Here is a 16,724-nt window from a genome sequence, read left to right as displayed (position 1 = left end):
AAGGTGACAATAATGATGACGACGGGGACCTCTATGACATTTAAAAATATTTTGTATATCACAAATAAAATACTGATCTTATAAACCTACTTACGTTTTTTTCATATCCTTCCTATACTTATTCATGCCGCTTTCTATAGACAAACAAAATGCAATTTGTCCAAGGTTGAGAAACTAAATGCAGTATGTCCTACAGTTTTTCAAAGTTTCTTAGGATATAATCAATACCAGATTGTCTGCATATAAGTACATCATTTGCATAACTTTTGATCAATTTTTCGGGTATATCATATTTTCGATAAATTTCTTGCCAGACACGTAGCAGTTTTTGCTTATTTGCCCTTGCCATTTTGTAAAATTACAAAAAATTGACAAAATGCATCTAGAAAGTCTGCTCCTCATATGTTTACATGTGCAAGTGCAAGGTGTTTTCAAAGTTTGAGTTATTTTAACACCTTGTAGAACTCTGCAAAACAAGTTAATATACCAAAAATCACCTATATAAAAGTTTCATAATAAAAACACATTATTGGATTTTTTTTTAATTATGAAGGTAATAGTTAGGGTTAGGTTACCGATTTTATAAAAATTGTTCAAAATTCTCACCATTTAGTCGATAAACATACAATCTTGCTTGGCGAATCCAGGGCACTTTTCAAAAATAAGATTCCGGAGACCATAATTACGTCACAAGACTTTTCAATGCGCTTTCCCTAAGTTCTTCCGGAGTATTTACTGCTCCATCGCAATATACCAACTCTTTCAAATAGCCCCACAGAAAAAAATCGCAAGGCGCTAAATTTGGGGCCAGGAGACCAAGGAGTTAGCCCACAGTCTAAAATGTGTCTAAATGTAGTGTAGCTCCATCATGCACGGACTACATATTCTGTCTCATATTTAGAAGAAATATCTTTTAAGAGTTGTCGCAGATTGTGTCAAAGAAAATCTAAATAAATTCCACCGGTCAGTCGAGGTAGAAAAAAATGGTGTCCTATAAGATTCACCTAAATATTTTCTATGCAATTTCAAATATTTAATGAAAATCTATGTTGAGATTTTTCATTTCATCTCGTGTAAATGTGGCCTCTTCTGTACACGAAAATTATTTTAAAGATCTTCATTTCTGTCGAACTCTCTAAAACTCACTGTCAAAATACAATGAAAATTTTCTATCCTTTGGTAGCATCAATATTGTTAGTTAGTTGAATCAGTGTATGGTTTTTTCCATTTTATATATACACCATAATATATAATATGGAAAAAGAACTGCAAATTTAAATCGTATGTATAGTTACCAAATGTAGAATTCCTAAAAGTTTAAATGACTTTCACTCATACGAGTTAAAAACATTTTATTGTTTTCAGGAAATAATTGTGGTACCCAGTGGCGTAGCTACTGGGGTGGCAGTGCCACTCGGCGCCAGCTTACAATAGGCGCCGTTACGGCGCGTTCCCAATTTAAAACTCTTTAATAATATAAAAAATAATAAAAATATAAAACAGTAAAAACAATTTTGCGATATGTGTCTATTTCGCCACGCGGACAAAGGCCGAATTGCTCTAGTAATCGACTTATTTGCGCCTAGTCCGCCTGGAACAATGTTTTAACAATTCGGCAGTCTTATACTTATTATTATCTTAATAATTAATATATTAGTATTTTAATTTAGTTTCGTCTTTAAATTATTTCGTGGACTTGAAATAAAGCGTGTTGAAACGTGATAATCTTTTAAAACTGAATACTTTTAACGAAAAATCATCTGTGGAAGACTTAAACGGTAAAGGTAAGATATATAATTTTTTTTTAAATACCTATAATATTATAATATAGAAAAATTTAAGAATAGTTTAATGATTTTTTTAATACAAGAGCCTAGATATGTACCTATATACCTACAGTGTATAACATTTATTATGTACAACATTTACTTTTTTTGGGAAAGTGTGTGGTTTTTTTGTGAGATGTTTGATGTTTTAGATCATTCAAATCATCAAATCAGCCTAAAATGGATAAAAATATTGAAAAGAAAAAGAAATTAAGCGGTTGGGCTAACTTAAAAAGAAAACAAGAGCAAGAACTAAAAAAGGCAAAGTTACCGAAAATTAGTGCCTATTTTTCCACGTCCTCGCAATCAGATTTGGGAGCAACGGAATCGGAGACGTCCTGTTCGAAAATTTCAATATCAATGCCACCAACAGAAGAAGTGTCAGTTCCAGATAATTTAGTCGAAGTTAAGGATGACGATGAGGTAAATTTAAAAGCTTTTGAAATTTCTTCACAACTGGCAAGTTTTATTACTGCTGCTGAAGAGAAAATTATAAAGACATTAATAAAACAAAAATACTCCACAGACAGAGGTTTTTATGATGAAAACATTACTAAAAGTGACGCAATAAAAAAGTTTATTTTAAGTTATGGGTAACAACAGATATTGATTTTCCAAAAACCAATGGTAGGTCATTTTCTGCTGTTTATTATAGTTCTAAATCCAAATGCAGGTTAATCGTTGATCGTATATGGTTGTGTTATTCTATTAAATTAGACTGTTGTTATTGTGAACCTTGTTGGCTATTTGCTGATAGAAATAGTCAATATTTTAAGGTGAGTTGGGTCAGTGGAATATGTCTATGGAAAGCTTTAAGCCAAAAAATTTTAAAACATGAAACTAGCGGTACACACAGTCTAACCATAGTCCAACCATACAAAACGAGTTTATTCAAATGTTGGCAACCGAAGTAGAAAATAAAATCTTTGAAGATATTCGCGCAGCTCCATTTTATACAACAACGGTTGAGTGTTGTTTTCCGTTACGTTGTTTTTCATAAAAATGAAAATAACGTCATAAGTCATACAGATTGAATGTAAAGAATCTTTTGTTGGATTTTACCCAATAACAAATGACAGAAGCACTGAAGGTCTACAATATTTTACTACCAATCTTTTAAGAGAAAAAAACATCTCTATTAAAAAGTGTAGAGGGCAGGGATATGACGGTGCTGCTGTTATGAGCGGCGCTTACAAAGGATTGCAATCCAAAATTGTCGGGTTCGAAAAAAATGCTCAATACATTCACTGCGCTGCCCATAACCTAAATTTAGTTCTAAATGATGCTGTCAATGGAGTCTTAGAGGCAAAATCTTTTTTCGTTGTTGTTGGACGTATATACAATTTTTTTTCGAACAGTGTTAAACGGTGGAAGTTACTTAATGAATCTCCAGTTAATAAAATTACTTTAAAAAGATTGAATCCTACTAGATGGTCTTCTAGGAATGATTCATTGGACGCAATACGATTTAATTTTAAAGATATTTTAAAGGCTCTGATAGACATAATCTTAAGCAAGAGCAAGAACAGCGAAGAAAAATCGGAAGAAATCGGACTTAAAAAAAAAATTGAAAATTTTGAGTTTTTATTTCTTATAACATTATTCTCCAAAATGCTTCATTCAATAAATATAGTTTCAAAGCAAAAACTCTAATATTGGACAGGCATCTAATTTATTTAAAAATGCTTACGAAGAAATTCGCCGAGAATCTTCGGATTTAGCTACAAACTGGGGTATTGATCCTATTTTCATTCAGAAGCGACAAAAAATATCGACAAAATTTTTTGATGAACTTGCATCCGATACAAAGTTTACAGCAGAAGAAAAATTTTAAAAAATAACATTTAATAGTATATTGGATATTGCGTCCTTGCGTATTGCGTCCTCAACTAAAAAATAGGCTCTCTGGTTTTCAAAATGTTGTTGATAGATTTCAATTCCTTGAGCCTCCATTTCTGACCTTAGCTACTGACACGGAGTTACACAAGCAATTCAGCTTGCTTGTGTAATTTTACAAAATAAATACGACGATGACTTATCTGATAACTTTGCCACCGAAATCCACAGTTTTCGCTCAGCTTTTCGTGATAATTTAAAAGAATTTTCAATAATTGATGAGATGATTGATTTTATCTTTTGTAAAAATCACACCAGCTTATCAAACTTTCCCAATGTGTGTACCGCACTATTAATATTTTTGACTCTTCCTGTAATTTCTGCTTCTGCTGAGCGGTCGTTTTCCAAACTGAAACTTATTAAGAATTTTTTAAGAAATAGTTGTAGTCAGGAACGTTTAAGTAGTTTGGCTATTCTAAGCATAGAAAATAAATGCGCAAAAGAAATCAACTTTGATAAAGTTATTGACGTTTTTCCAAGCATTAAGAACCGTAAAAAGAAGTTCTAAAATATAATTTGTTATAATATAATAGGATAAATTAAAGAATAAATGTTGTTTTTAATATATGATGTTTTAGTAATTGGTGAATTTTTACATACCACACAAAGAAATTAATTGTGAAAACTTGCCCTCATGATGCCAAAAATCTCATGAAAAAAGCCTACATTGTAAATATGAGAATTTGTCAATTGCTCTGCAATAATTACTAGTAGCAGCACACACCGCACCCAACACCCACTGTACTAATTTACGTTACTGAACTTTACAATTTGTAATATTAATACTATATTACTAAAATCACATACCTACTACGAAAGTCGAAACATAGCCTGTAGACTAGACTACATCTGAACCGGACCATACGGACAACGCATAATTCTTGCCGGTATTTTTGGGAATATGGTGGATACGCTTGATATGTCCTTTTTGTTTTTTTAACAATTTTATTGACTTTTGGGCAAAAATTGGGCGTGGCACCCCGAAAATTTTCTGCCTTCGGCGGCCCCTGCGAGCTCTCAGTTATGTTAAAAAAAGCGCCTCAGTTATGTTATTATTTTGACGCCGATTGGCGCCTAAATATCTAGCTACGCCACTGGTGGTACCTGGTAGTTAAAGCTACTAAAGACGTGTTTAAGCATTCCAAACAGTTGAAGTGATTTAGTAGCATTATAAATAATTTTTCAGACAAAAAAGCTATTTCTTTTTTCCTTGCTAACTACCTGAAAATTTGGCATTTAAGGTCTATTGATGAAGTCAACTTTTCTAGGAAATTGAACAATCTCAAGAAAACCATTTGTTCGTTTTTTCCAGAAACATTAGTCAGGCAATTAAACCTTAAATTGAAAACAGATTTTCCCGGTAGTTAAAGGCACCTTTATACGTTCCAAAGCACTCAATTTTTCTATGCAGTTAAAGTACTAGTTAGAAGTACTTTTTCATGTAGTTTAAGCAGTTTCCTTATTAATTGCCAGGACATTGAACAAACTAAACCTCCAATTAAAATTAGATTTTGCAGGCAAATATAGAAAAAATTTTTTTTTACAAGCAATTGAAATATATTTTCCAGTGAAATTTGATAAGTTAATGACATTTTAGTATTTTTAGGCAATAAAAGCAATTTTTCAATTTTTAATACCAGATTTTGCTCATTTGAATAGATTTAACTACCAGGACAAATTTTAATTTTAATCTTCAGACAGTTAAAGCTCAAAATAATGTAAGATTTTCAAATTACGAAGAGGTTTCGGCACTTTCTGTGCACAGTGTATATAAATTGACATAAATAAAAGTATTAAACTCACTTAAAAAAATAAAAATTCAAAAAAAAATTGTAAAAACTAATTTTCAAAAACTACTTGCAATTGAAACACATTGTACTGGCAACATTGCGGACGTTATCTCACAAGCTGTCAGTTGTCAGAATGTCAAACTCGTTTAAACGTCACTGGTCAATTTGAGGTTAAATTTCTTTTTGTGAGATTCTTGAAAGAAAATGGCTCCTCCGAAACCAAAATCGGCGGAAAAGCCCGGTAAGTGCCCAAAAAACTGAATATTTTCAATCTAAATAGGAAGTTTAAATCGCGCAGATTATAATGGTATATAATTCATATTGGTTTTCCTGAATAATTTTACCTAAAACGCCAACGAAAAACATAGCATTTTAGTTGACATGACCCGCGTGCTGCCACATGGTAAACAGTCATTTCCAAAAAAAAGTGGCCCCATGTCTCTTTGTACTAATTTAAAATGATGAAATTGTTGGGAATCTCTTTGAGCTCCATGAAAATATTTAAAAAAAAAACACTGATTTTACGAAACATTATGAAAAAATAGGTTATGTTTAAAAGTAGCCTAATGAACAGTATGACTTTTAGCGGCCAAGAAAGAAGAGAAGAAGAAGCCCGCTTCGGCCCCCGCGGCTGCTGGTGCGCCAGGTTCTTCCAAGACCCCCGCTGCGGCCCCCAAAGCTGCCGCTAAGGCGGGTGGCAGTAGCAAACCAGCATCCAAACCTGCAGCTGCAAAGGCTCCAGCCAAGGGTGCTGCTAAGGCCCCTGCAGCTGCCAAGGCTAAAGCCCCTGCTGGCAAAGCCCCAGCCAAGGGTGCCGCCAAACCAGCTAAAGGTATGATTATTAATAACCTATTGCTAGGGATTTTAATTTTTTTTCTATAGTTATATCAATCGAGGTTGTATAAGGATTAGTGCAGGGTTATCTAATTTGGTTAGGGATGTAATTAAAATGTTTAAAAATTACCCAATTCTATAAAAGAAATTAATAATTATTATGGTTTTATAATTAATTTAATTCTTGCAGTAATTTAAAGAATTTTATATTTTGTTGTTCTTGAGGCCAGTGTTTAAAGCTCTGATTTGAGTATTTTTTTACATGTTAGTTTATTGTATCAAAATTTGTTTAACCAAATGATTTTTTTAAAAAAACAAAAGGTTACAAATCATGAATTGTACATACAATTTTACACATAATACAATACAGCACTATTTCAGAGAGATTTTACGTATAATGTGGTAACTTTGAATAATGTCTTGGATCCCTACTTTAGAAATATCAGTTCAAAAGTTTTTAGGTCTGAGTTTAAAACTTATTTGCTTAATTTGCCAAATACTTAGTAGAATACTTATATCATTATGAATTATGTAAACTTTTGAGTTTTTCTTTGATTTAGAATAGGAATGGTTAAGTGCAAGAATTGCCTATGGCTAAACTTTGCCATTTGTATTCTTTAACCTTTATGTATATACTTATGTAAACAGATTTATATTTATGTAATGTATATGCATAAAACACTATTTATTTGTATTATAATATATTTATAAAGATAATAAAACACAATGGTCACTGACTATAGGTGGAATAATTCTGTAAATGTATAGACTGAAGCCATTGACTTTCTATTTTATTGTTGCTGGTCTGAGAACAATGGAAGAAATGCTTTCATGTAAAGTACCACCAGGCTTTTACAATTTGACATTTCCCTAAGCTCCATATTTCTTGAATTGAATAATATTTAATCAATATTATTTGGTTTATAGTCCTACGGCTGGACCCTTTGGTTTGACACTCAAATCTCTAAACAGTTTTAATACTTACTAAAAATGTTAATTTTATTCTTGACAAATGTTTTGCTAACATCTTGTATAGAAGAATTAAACTGCAGTTTTGTTAATTTAATTACTTCTCAGGTAATATTGAAACCACTAATTTCCAGAAGTTCAATCAGATATTCCAAAATTTCTGGTACAGAAATGCTTGGATAGAAATAAAAAATAAAATACATAAAAAAAACAAGAATTACATCTTCCTAAAAATTCAATTTATTGACTCGCAATAAACTGTTTTTGACTCAAAAAAAGGTAATTTTAATGTCTCAAATTGCTTTACCAAAACCTTTAAAATGTTGTAAGTTGGGGATCTTATAGTGGAGAAAATTAGTCTTACTTTATTGCCAGGTTTATGGATATTTGGTAAACTAAATAATTTTGGTAATTATTGGGTTCCAAACTTGTAACTTGAATTATCTGAAGAGGAAATAAGGTTTTTGCAACCATTTATTGTTGTTTTAAGATGCAAGATTATTTTGGATAAAGGGTTCTTACAATTTTTATTATATAGGCCATTTTTAATAAGATCATCAACTTGTTGGAACAACAATAAATAAACAATCTTGTTTTCTTTGTATTATTAGTTTAATAATTTAATTTTAGAACCTGATGTATTTTTTGGTTTGGTAAGATTTCTTGAGATTTGGTTGCAAATTGTTTTTCTAGCAAATCATTTTGAAGACTCCTGCAAGTTATCAGTGGATGAATCAATATTTACTATACTCTCCTCCAGACTGTTTTTGCCGTTTAAAGTTGGGGCAAAGTTAAGAAAGACCCTTATTAAGAACATCAAGTTTTTTGTCATTAAAAGGCAGAGGACTGATTTTCAATGATCCTAATTAGTTTTTCTTTTTGTGATTTATTCTTTGAACTAATTAACATATAGTTTTTTATTTAGTGAAGAAAACTTGCTAATATATTTGTGGTTAATAATTTCAATTATGTTTCTTTGAAAATCACTCTACACTTCTACAATACTCTAAATCCATTTGTTTAAAGTTAGCTTTTTTAAAAATGTGTATGCTTCTAATTTTAATGTTTGATCTCCAAATCTAGCCATATTTGCTTAGCCAAAATTTTAGGAATTTTGACTAAATGGAATTTTTCCTTTTAAAAGATATATGAATAAGCAAGTTCTGTTACCTGACCATAAAGCCTTCTGAATATAGTCCTATGATTAAAACCTTTGGTTGACACTTGCATATAATGAACAGTTTAATAGAATAAAGAGTTTTGGTTAGTGGTAAAAGTTGCGATTTATTTAGTTCATGTTTATTCAGTTTCTTCTGCTTTACTTTGTCAGCCGAATAAGCTTTTAGAATGGAGGTATTGTTGGATAGTTATAGTCTATTTAAAATGAATTCGAACAGCAAAAAAACCAAATCACAATGAATAAGCGGCATCTTCTTTATAAAGCATAGGCGTGCAAAAAATAGAGAGCTATTATTTCTTAAAATATTTAAAAAATCCATTAATTGGTTATATTTATTAAAATTTTAATAAATCACTCTATTTTAGGATAGTTATTGCCTGTAATGTTACACATCTTTTATTATTTAGCTAATATTTTATATACTTTTTTTAGTAGTTTTGTTATAACATATTGAACTTAAATTTGAATAGGTACCCTGTATAGATAAAAACTAGTTATATTCAGTAAAAGTAAGCGATGTATGGATGTTATTCAAATGATTTATATGAGGATTTATAAACTTATTATATTTATTATTATTCATTATACTTAGTAATTAAAATGTTTATAAAAAAAACTCAAAAATCACTGTTTGAGTCTTCAGAACTGGAGTCCAAACTTGGATTTATAATAATGGGGTTAACGTGAGGTAAAATACCATACTCATTCTCTTTTTCAATAACACCCCGAACACAATTCCTCCATATGTCTGTTTTATTAATTTCTTCTACAACTGCCCTTATAGTTTCTAATACGAAAGTATCGTTAGTTGGAGATTGATTATATTTTCTAATTTGGTCCTTTAAAGTAGCCCAAATCATCTCTATGGGATTAAAAATACAGTAGTACGGCGGTAGATGTAATACGGTGTGGCCATTTGCCTCGCAGAGTTTATCGATAACGTATTCTTTTTTAAAAATTTCATTTTTTATGTATTCTAATAAAATTTTCTTTGTGGCTTTTTGTGGAATGCTCATATTTTTGCTTCCCATAAATTTAAGAATTTCATCCTTTTTTGTGGAATTATTTGGGATTTTTTGATGTAAACGCGAATGGTACGACGCGTTGTCCATCACAATCACCGAGTTTTCAGGTAAATTAGGAATCTATTGCTCAGCAAACCATTTTTCAAATAGATTGGCTGCCATGTCCTCATGGTAATCAGCCGACGAATCGTTTATATTTTTGGCCGACAACAACAACGCATTGGGGATGAAGCCGTTATCACCACCTGCGTGTAAAATTATAACACGTTTACCGCGAGAACTTGGTCCACTTAGCGAGCACTTTTTAGTGTCGTCCACCCAACCATACTTAACGACATCATGAGTATCATACCAAGTTTCATCTAGGTAAACTATGTTCCTGTTTAATTGACGGTATTCCTTTATTTTTTCTAAATATTCCTGTCGCCATGTTACAATTCAAGGAGATTCCATAATAACCATCCTTTTCTCTAACTTTTTATATTTAAATCCACATTCTACTAATACACAATGTCATGTAGCAAGACTTTTATATTTGTAGTCGGGATAATCTGTTAGTTGCTTTCTTTGAATGTCTTCTAATGATGGAACTTTGTTTTCACTATAAAATTGATAAATAGATCGACGAATAACATTTTTGTCGCTATCATCAATTTTTCTATGACATTTTTTTCGTTTTACAGAATGATCGATGACATTTCTTCCTTTGATCACACTGTAAACGGTGGTACGAGCCAGCTTAGTAAGCTCACAAATTCTTGTTAAAATTTGATTTTGTGAGGCTTCAGCCATTTCACTTTTCAAGCAATTAAAAATATTCCAAATATTAGCCGCTGTTATTGAACATGTAGGTCTTTATTTAAAAATTCGTTATGTTCCGGCCTTTTAGCTTCGTTATCTGACACATCAAAGGGTCTCCACTATTGGTCGTATAATTTACGAAAATTAACGACAAAAAAACGTATTTAGCAATAAAAACAGCAACACAGCAGCAGCAAAACAGAACAATAAACAGCTTATAAATAGAACTGCCAAAAACTACAAAATAAAGCGATAAAGAAACGACAATAAGGGAGCACACTTTTAAGTACCTGCCAAACAGATATTTAAACATAAAATAATAGAAATTAGAAATAAAATATCATCCCCAGCCGCCCGCACATGTAAAACCACGGCCCGTCCAACAATCAAACCCTCGAGCTCGACTTCGCAGTCTTTTTCCTCGTCTGTTACACGATATTGCGCTCTCATCGGCGTATCTCTCTCTGCCAAAAAATTGATCGTTGAACGTTCCGGAGCCTGGTGATTCCGTGGCCAGACAGCCTAAAGTATACCAGGACGGCTCGCATATATTTTGTTTATTTTTTTTAGTACCTTGTTGTGGATTCTTGACCGTTCCCCAATTTTAGCGCCGTTCGAATTCATTTTAAATAGACTATACACAAATAAATTTCTTGTTTCAGAGCAAAACTTAGTTATTGGTATAATGTTTCTATTTAAAGTTGTATGAAATGTGATATAAGGAATAAATATGAAAGAAAGCTTACTAAGAGGCTTAATAAAATAAATTTTTAGCAACTAAATATTTTGTATTCTAGCTCATCAAAGCTTTCAGAAAATATGTATCTTTGTCATCAGTATGTTGATTGATTTTAGTTTAAAATACTCTTAAAACTTGATAAACATCAATATAAAATGTGATAATTGGCAAATTATCTCAGATGTATCAGTTTATTACAGTGCAAACTGTTTAATAATCTATAAAAATTAAATTTTATTGTTATAAAATTCAAAATACTTGATGCATAGAACTTTTGAATTACTTCAATCTAAAAAATCATTTAAATCAGGACAATTATAATCATAATTCATTTGTTATGGAAATTACTTTTTAATTTGATATATAATTATATGTTAAGCCAAAACTCGAAGGTTCAAACCTACTTTGATTCAAACATTTTTCTTTGTTTATCAGAGCATCTTATATATTACTTTTTATCTTAAAACTTTTTATAGGAAACATTAGACAATGTCATTGTAAATTTTATAGGTGCCGCTAAACCAGCAGCCAAGGGAGCCAAAAAGCCTGTAGCTAAACCTGCAGGTGCCAAAGGTAAAGTCCCCCCAAAACCCCTGTTGGCTAAACCCAAGAGAACCGTACCTGTCAAGCAACAAAAAGGTGTTGGAGGCAAAAAAGTGCCACAATCCGCCCCAGCTGTTGCGAAGGCTTTGAACATCAAAAAGAAGGTGATCAAGGGCCCCAATGGAACTCGCTCCAGGAAGATTAGGACTTCTGTGCACTTCCACAGACCGAGAACTCTAAGGCCCCCAAGGAACCCCAAATATCCCAAGAAGAGTGTGCCCACTAGGTAAGAATAATAATTGTTCTCAATAATAAATTCTCAATTTTCCGAAGGTTAACATCATATTTTAAAATAATTACCAAGTGATTTTTAAGAGTTACTTTGCTTTGCTTAAGAGTTACTTAACTTTGTGTTATTTAAAATTTTGTTACTTGGGGCTTACAGGTAAATTATGACATAAAAAAGACAGTGTATGTATTTCCATCACCCAATTACAGGAAAAACAAAAAAGAACAAACTTCCTCCCTGTATCACTCCTTACTCCAATTATTATTTTAATACTAGCAAATTATAGTTATTATTATAATTCTAACATAATAGCAATTGGAGATTTAAACATTATAATGTTGTTTGGGTGGCATTCACTTAATAAAATAACCTATAATGTCTATAGTATATTCTTGCTACTGGAAGGTTAAAACAACATATTAAATCCATTAAAATTTAAGTTATTATCCAATCCAGTTATAGGAAAGTCTGTTTGTATCTTTAAAAAAGAGATACTTCATAAATTCATGGGGAATACACACATCATCAATCTGGTAGTTGTTTTATCTCTGATATTAAGACAGTGGATTTTAAAGTTTTGAAACCTATTAGTTATAAAATGCATTGTTATTGACATTGATAGTCATAACTCATGTTTAAATAAGTTAACCTATATACATACTTATAGTCACTATTTTTAAATGTAAAAATACTAAAGTGAATGTATAATTAAATAGCAGCACTCAGATGCAAATAAAATAAAAATAGCTTTATCATAACAAGAGCCAAAAGTTATTAAATGATTAAAATGAACAAAAAATATAAGTATGCAAAAGACAATACATTCAAATTCTTATATTACTCATTCAGTTTTTGATTTTCAGAGACAGATGGTTATTGAAATTATTATTTCCTCATATATAATTTAATTTTTAGTTAACTCTTAGTGGCGCCTAATTTAGTTGGTAAAAAAAATACCTAGGGGAGCCAAAATATTTTTTTTATTAATTTTTATATTTTTTGTAAAATTGTAGTAATTTAATACATTAGTAATAATAAAAAAATGTAAATCTGCCAATTGGTTTTTTGTTAAATTTGAATAATTCGGTGGATCATATTGTGGACCACCGCGACACAAAATAAAAAAACTAAGAGTAAGATAACAAATTTATTTAAAAACGCATACAAACTTGGGTACTAAAAATTACGTTGCATGATAACTTTGGAAACACTCTTTACATTTTCCCAAGCACAAAGGGACTTTACATATGGAACATACCAAATCCGTTCTTACTGGGTTAGCCTTAGTGCTACAAAGCGCGCATCTTCTTCTGGTATTCCTTGTAGGTTGATGAGCAGATGACTGCTGTCTTATCTCTAAGGGTACGTAAGGTTTGTATTTTTTATTTCAACATCTGATGGTGCAACCAAATTTCTTTTTCGATTTACAAGCGTTTCTGAGATTAAACCGTTTATGACACTTCGTCTAAAATCTTTAGCAGACATTTTTGGTAACTCCAACCTATTATAAATAATATTGGAATTTACAATTGATGCATCTAATAAGTAAAAAAATATTCGATGCCATCACTTTTTACTGCAAAGGTCAATGTTGTAGTTAGAAAGTCTTTGGTCAAATATGTTGAGATAGATTGAGGACATGGAATTTTAGTAATTTGTCCACTTCTTTCTTTTCTTTATACTGTTCCTACATCTTCTGGCTGATGAAAATTTAATAACATGTGAACACATCGACGGTCTTTCCATTTTGCAGCTAACAATCCGGTACTGCTTGTAAACCATTGCACATCACCGCGTTTCAAATTCTTGTCTGGTTTAAATTTTGGCATATGACGACGATTAACATTTACGGTTTCAACAGCATGGATTTTTCTTTCTTTCAATTATTGAAATAGATCGACGCTAGTAAAAAAATTATTAACATATAACACATGGTCTTTATTTTCTAAGTGTTTTATCAAATTTGTAACGACTCTTGAACCAAGGCACTTTTCTATCTCACCAGTAGGTGATTTTCCAGTGTACAAATCAAATTTTAGGCAATAACCAGATTTATCAGCTAACATCCACATCTTATACCCCCTTTTGATTGGTTTTTTTGGCATGTACTGCTTAAGGCTACTACGACCCTTAAATTTAATCATTGACTCATCAACTACAACTACTTGATTAGGAATTAGGCATTTTTCAAAGTTATGAGTCAACAGTTCTCGCATAGGGCGAATTTTATAGAGCATTTTGGAGGCATCAGAGAATTATTATTCAGATGGAGATGACTCAAGAGCCATCCAAATCTTTTTTGGGTCATTACTGAGCTGATAAAAGCATCATGCAAATCGGGAGCAGTTGACCCATAATTCTTATAGCTGGGACTATGTTTGATACCCATTAACAAATTTATGCCCAGAAAAGCATTAATTTCACACTGATTTGTAGGGACGTAGCTTTTCCCAGTTGAAAGTTTTTCCTGGTCGGCATAAAGATTTGTTTGAAACACTAAAGTATCAATAAATTCCTTAGTAATAAGCAGTTCAAAAATAATATACGGTGTTGGATCATTAATGTCTTTGATAAACTGAGGAACTCCAGAAGGTTCGGTAAATTGAGGAGGAGGATCAGGTCTATGAACATTAGACCAAACAGAAATTTTACCTTTTGACCACTGTTGTTGTAGTTCGAAAAGGGGGATATTATCACTTGGATCTTCCTCCTCAGAAACCGGCAGATTTCCTTCCATATCTGTAATAACTGTAGGAACTAAAGTTTCGTCCTCTATATCGGAGAAGTCCATATCAATTTCTGACTCAGACCCCGAAGGCAGTGTATCGACATAAAATGTGTCGATTTGTGTGTTGACTTCATCGTAAGTCAAACCTCCTACCGTCTTAAATGGCAATGGCTCCATACCTGCAAGAAAATATCGTATAGGTATTTTATAATTAATGAAACTCAATATTCTAAGTGGAGCGGTGGTAGTAAAAGGACCACATAAAAACAATGTTTTTTTTACAACATACGAATAAATATATGTAAATTAAATATCTATATTTACTGGAATGATGTAAGCTATAACTTTTTGCAGGATTTAATAGTATTTATCAATTTAGACACAGATAACTAAATTTTGTTTATTTTAACCTCCAATTTAATTCGTAACAGGTGTTTCATCAATGCTGCTATCCACCGAATAAGAAATCTAACCGCCAAAGTAAAAAAGTTAAAATGTCCACGGAGCGAGCTCCAATAGGTGGTTTAAATTTTGTGCTTCGGCAGCGCGGCAACATCAAAATATGGTCTATTTTTGTAACCACCGAGCCTTTAAACCATTAGTCAGGGTGGTTTAAATTTTCGACCATGAATACTTGAAGAGTTAAAGCATTTTACAAATGGTAGTCCCAAATTACTAATACTATTATCTGACTCAGAAAATTCAGCCATTTTCCCAAAGATGCTGGTCATACGTTTTTATAAATGGTAAAAACACAAAATCTACAGCATCACAGAAACATTTAATAAAACGACAAATTTTAATGTTACATGTTTCGCCTGACTAGAGCATCATCAGACTAATAATTAAGATGATGTAACCCGAAGAAAAGAAATTCAACAAAAACTTACCATAACATACACAAAACACCTAACATATAAATAAACAAAGCTTACAATAAAGTGGCACTATCCATGTACAAAGAACTTAACCAAACAATCAATTCACATTCCAGAAATCTAACAATCATTGGAGACTCTAAAAGGCTATTATTTGGTTACTGTAACTGCATTAATGACTGATCCTTTCTTTTTAAATCCTTTTTAATGTACAAACACAATATACAATTGCAAGACAATTTTCTCATTTACTTAGTCAAAAAATTGATTTTGGATCTTGGAATTTATAATCTATTTGGAAATTCAAGCAGTGTCAGGAGTGTAGTCATCAGTCTTCCATGCCTCTTTAGAGTCCCAATTTCATTTACAAGTTAATTTGTTTCCTGTTTAAAAAAATCTCTTACATATATCAATTAAAAAGTACAATGACCTGGATAAGTTAAATTTGTTGTCAATTATTTCCGGATGGACCAGGAATTGTACTAACATTCTGATGATTTCTGAGACAATTTCGCCATAACTTATTTTTGTTAAGAGTTGTGTTGAGGACAATTTAGTTAAATCTAAGGGTTTCTAGTAATTTCATGTTATTATTTATTAACCTAATTTATATCACATTCTGTGATTAGATTGTCTGTTAGGTGTACATGGATGGATAGTTTACTACAGAAAAGTTTTGTTTCTTCAGCCTCACTGCTGGAATAGGCATAGAATTTCTTTAAAATAATAATTGAAGCATATCTGGAGATTTAAATGACTTCTTTACTTTCTTGCTCAGGTCTCGTATGGACGCATACAACATCATCAAATATCCATTGACCACTGAAGCCGCCATGAAGAAAATCGAAGACAACAACACTTTGGTCTTCCTGGTTCACACCAGATCAAACAAACACCATATTAAGGCCGCCGTCAAGAAACTGTATGACATCAATGTTGCTAAAGTCAACACCCTCATCAGGCCTGACGGTAAGAAGAAGGCTTACGTAAGACTAGCGAGGGACTACGATGCGCTAGACGTAGCCAATAAAATTGGAATCATATAAGTTATAAATGGTTTCAAGTTTTGTTTTTTGTAATATTTTAATTTTATGACTAAAATTACGGAGAAAACTTAAATGGTGTTTTATTTCAAGTACGCGATAAAACCTACAGTTTTTTAACGGGCCTGGCACTAACAAATTCTTTTGACTCAACTTCTTTTGAAAAATTTCAATTGGTGGGTA

The 16,724-nt window shown here is 31.8% G+C and overlaps 1 protein-coding gene across 1 annotated transcript; it reads left to right on the top strand.

Annotated features, from left to right (window-relative positions):
• Positions 1-5,616: 5,616 nt before the first annotated feature.
• On the top strand, positions 5,617-16,617 carry LOC126737583 (60S ribosomal protein L23a). The gene is made up of 4 exons (XM_050442564.1): positions 5,617-5,753; positions 6,099-6,344; positions 11,571-11,889; positions 16,277-16,617. The coding sequence occupies exons 1-4, from the start codon at positions 5,717-5,719 to the stop codon at positions 16,542-16,544; spliced, it is 870 nt and encodes a 289-aa protein (XP_050298521.1). The 5' UTR covers positions 5,617-5,716; the 3' UTR covers positions 16,545-16,617.
• Positions 16,618-16,724: the final 107 nt, after the last annotated feature.

Source organism: Anthonomus grandis, chromosome 6 (genome assembly GCF_022605725.1).
Source record: "Anthonomus grandis grandis chromosome 6, icAntGran1.3, whole genome shotgun sequence".
Classification (NCBI taxonomy): domain Eukaryota; kingdom Metazoa; phylum Arthropoda; class Insecta; order Coleoptera; family Curculionidae; genus Anthonomus; species Anthonomus grandis.
This window is presented reverse-complemented; position numbering and strand designations above follow the sequence as displayed.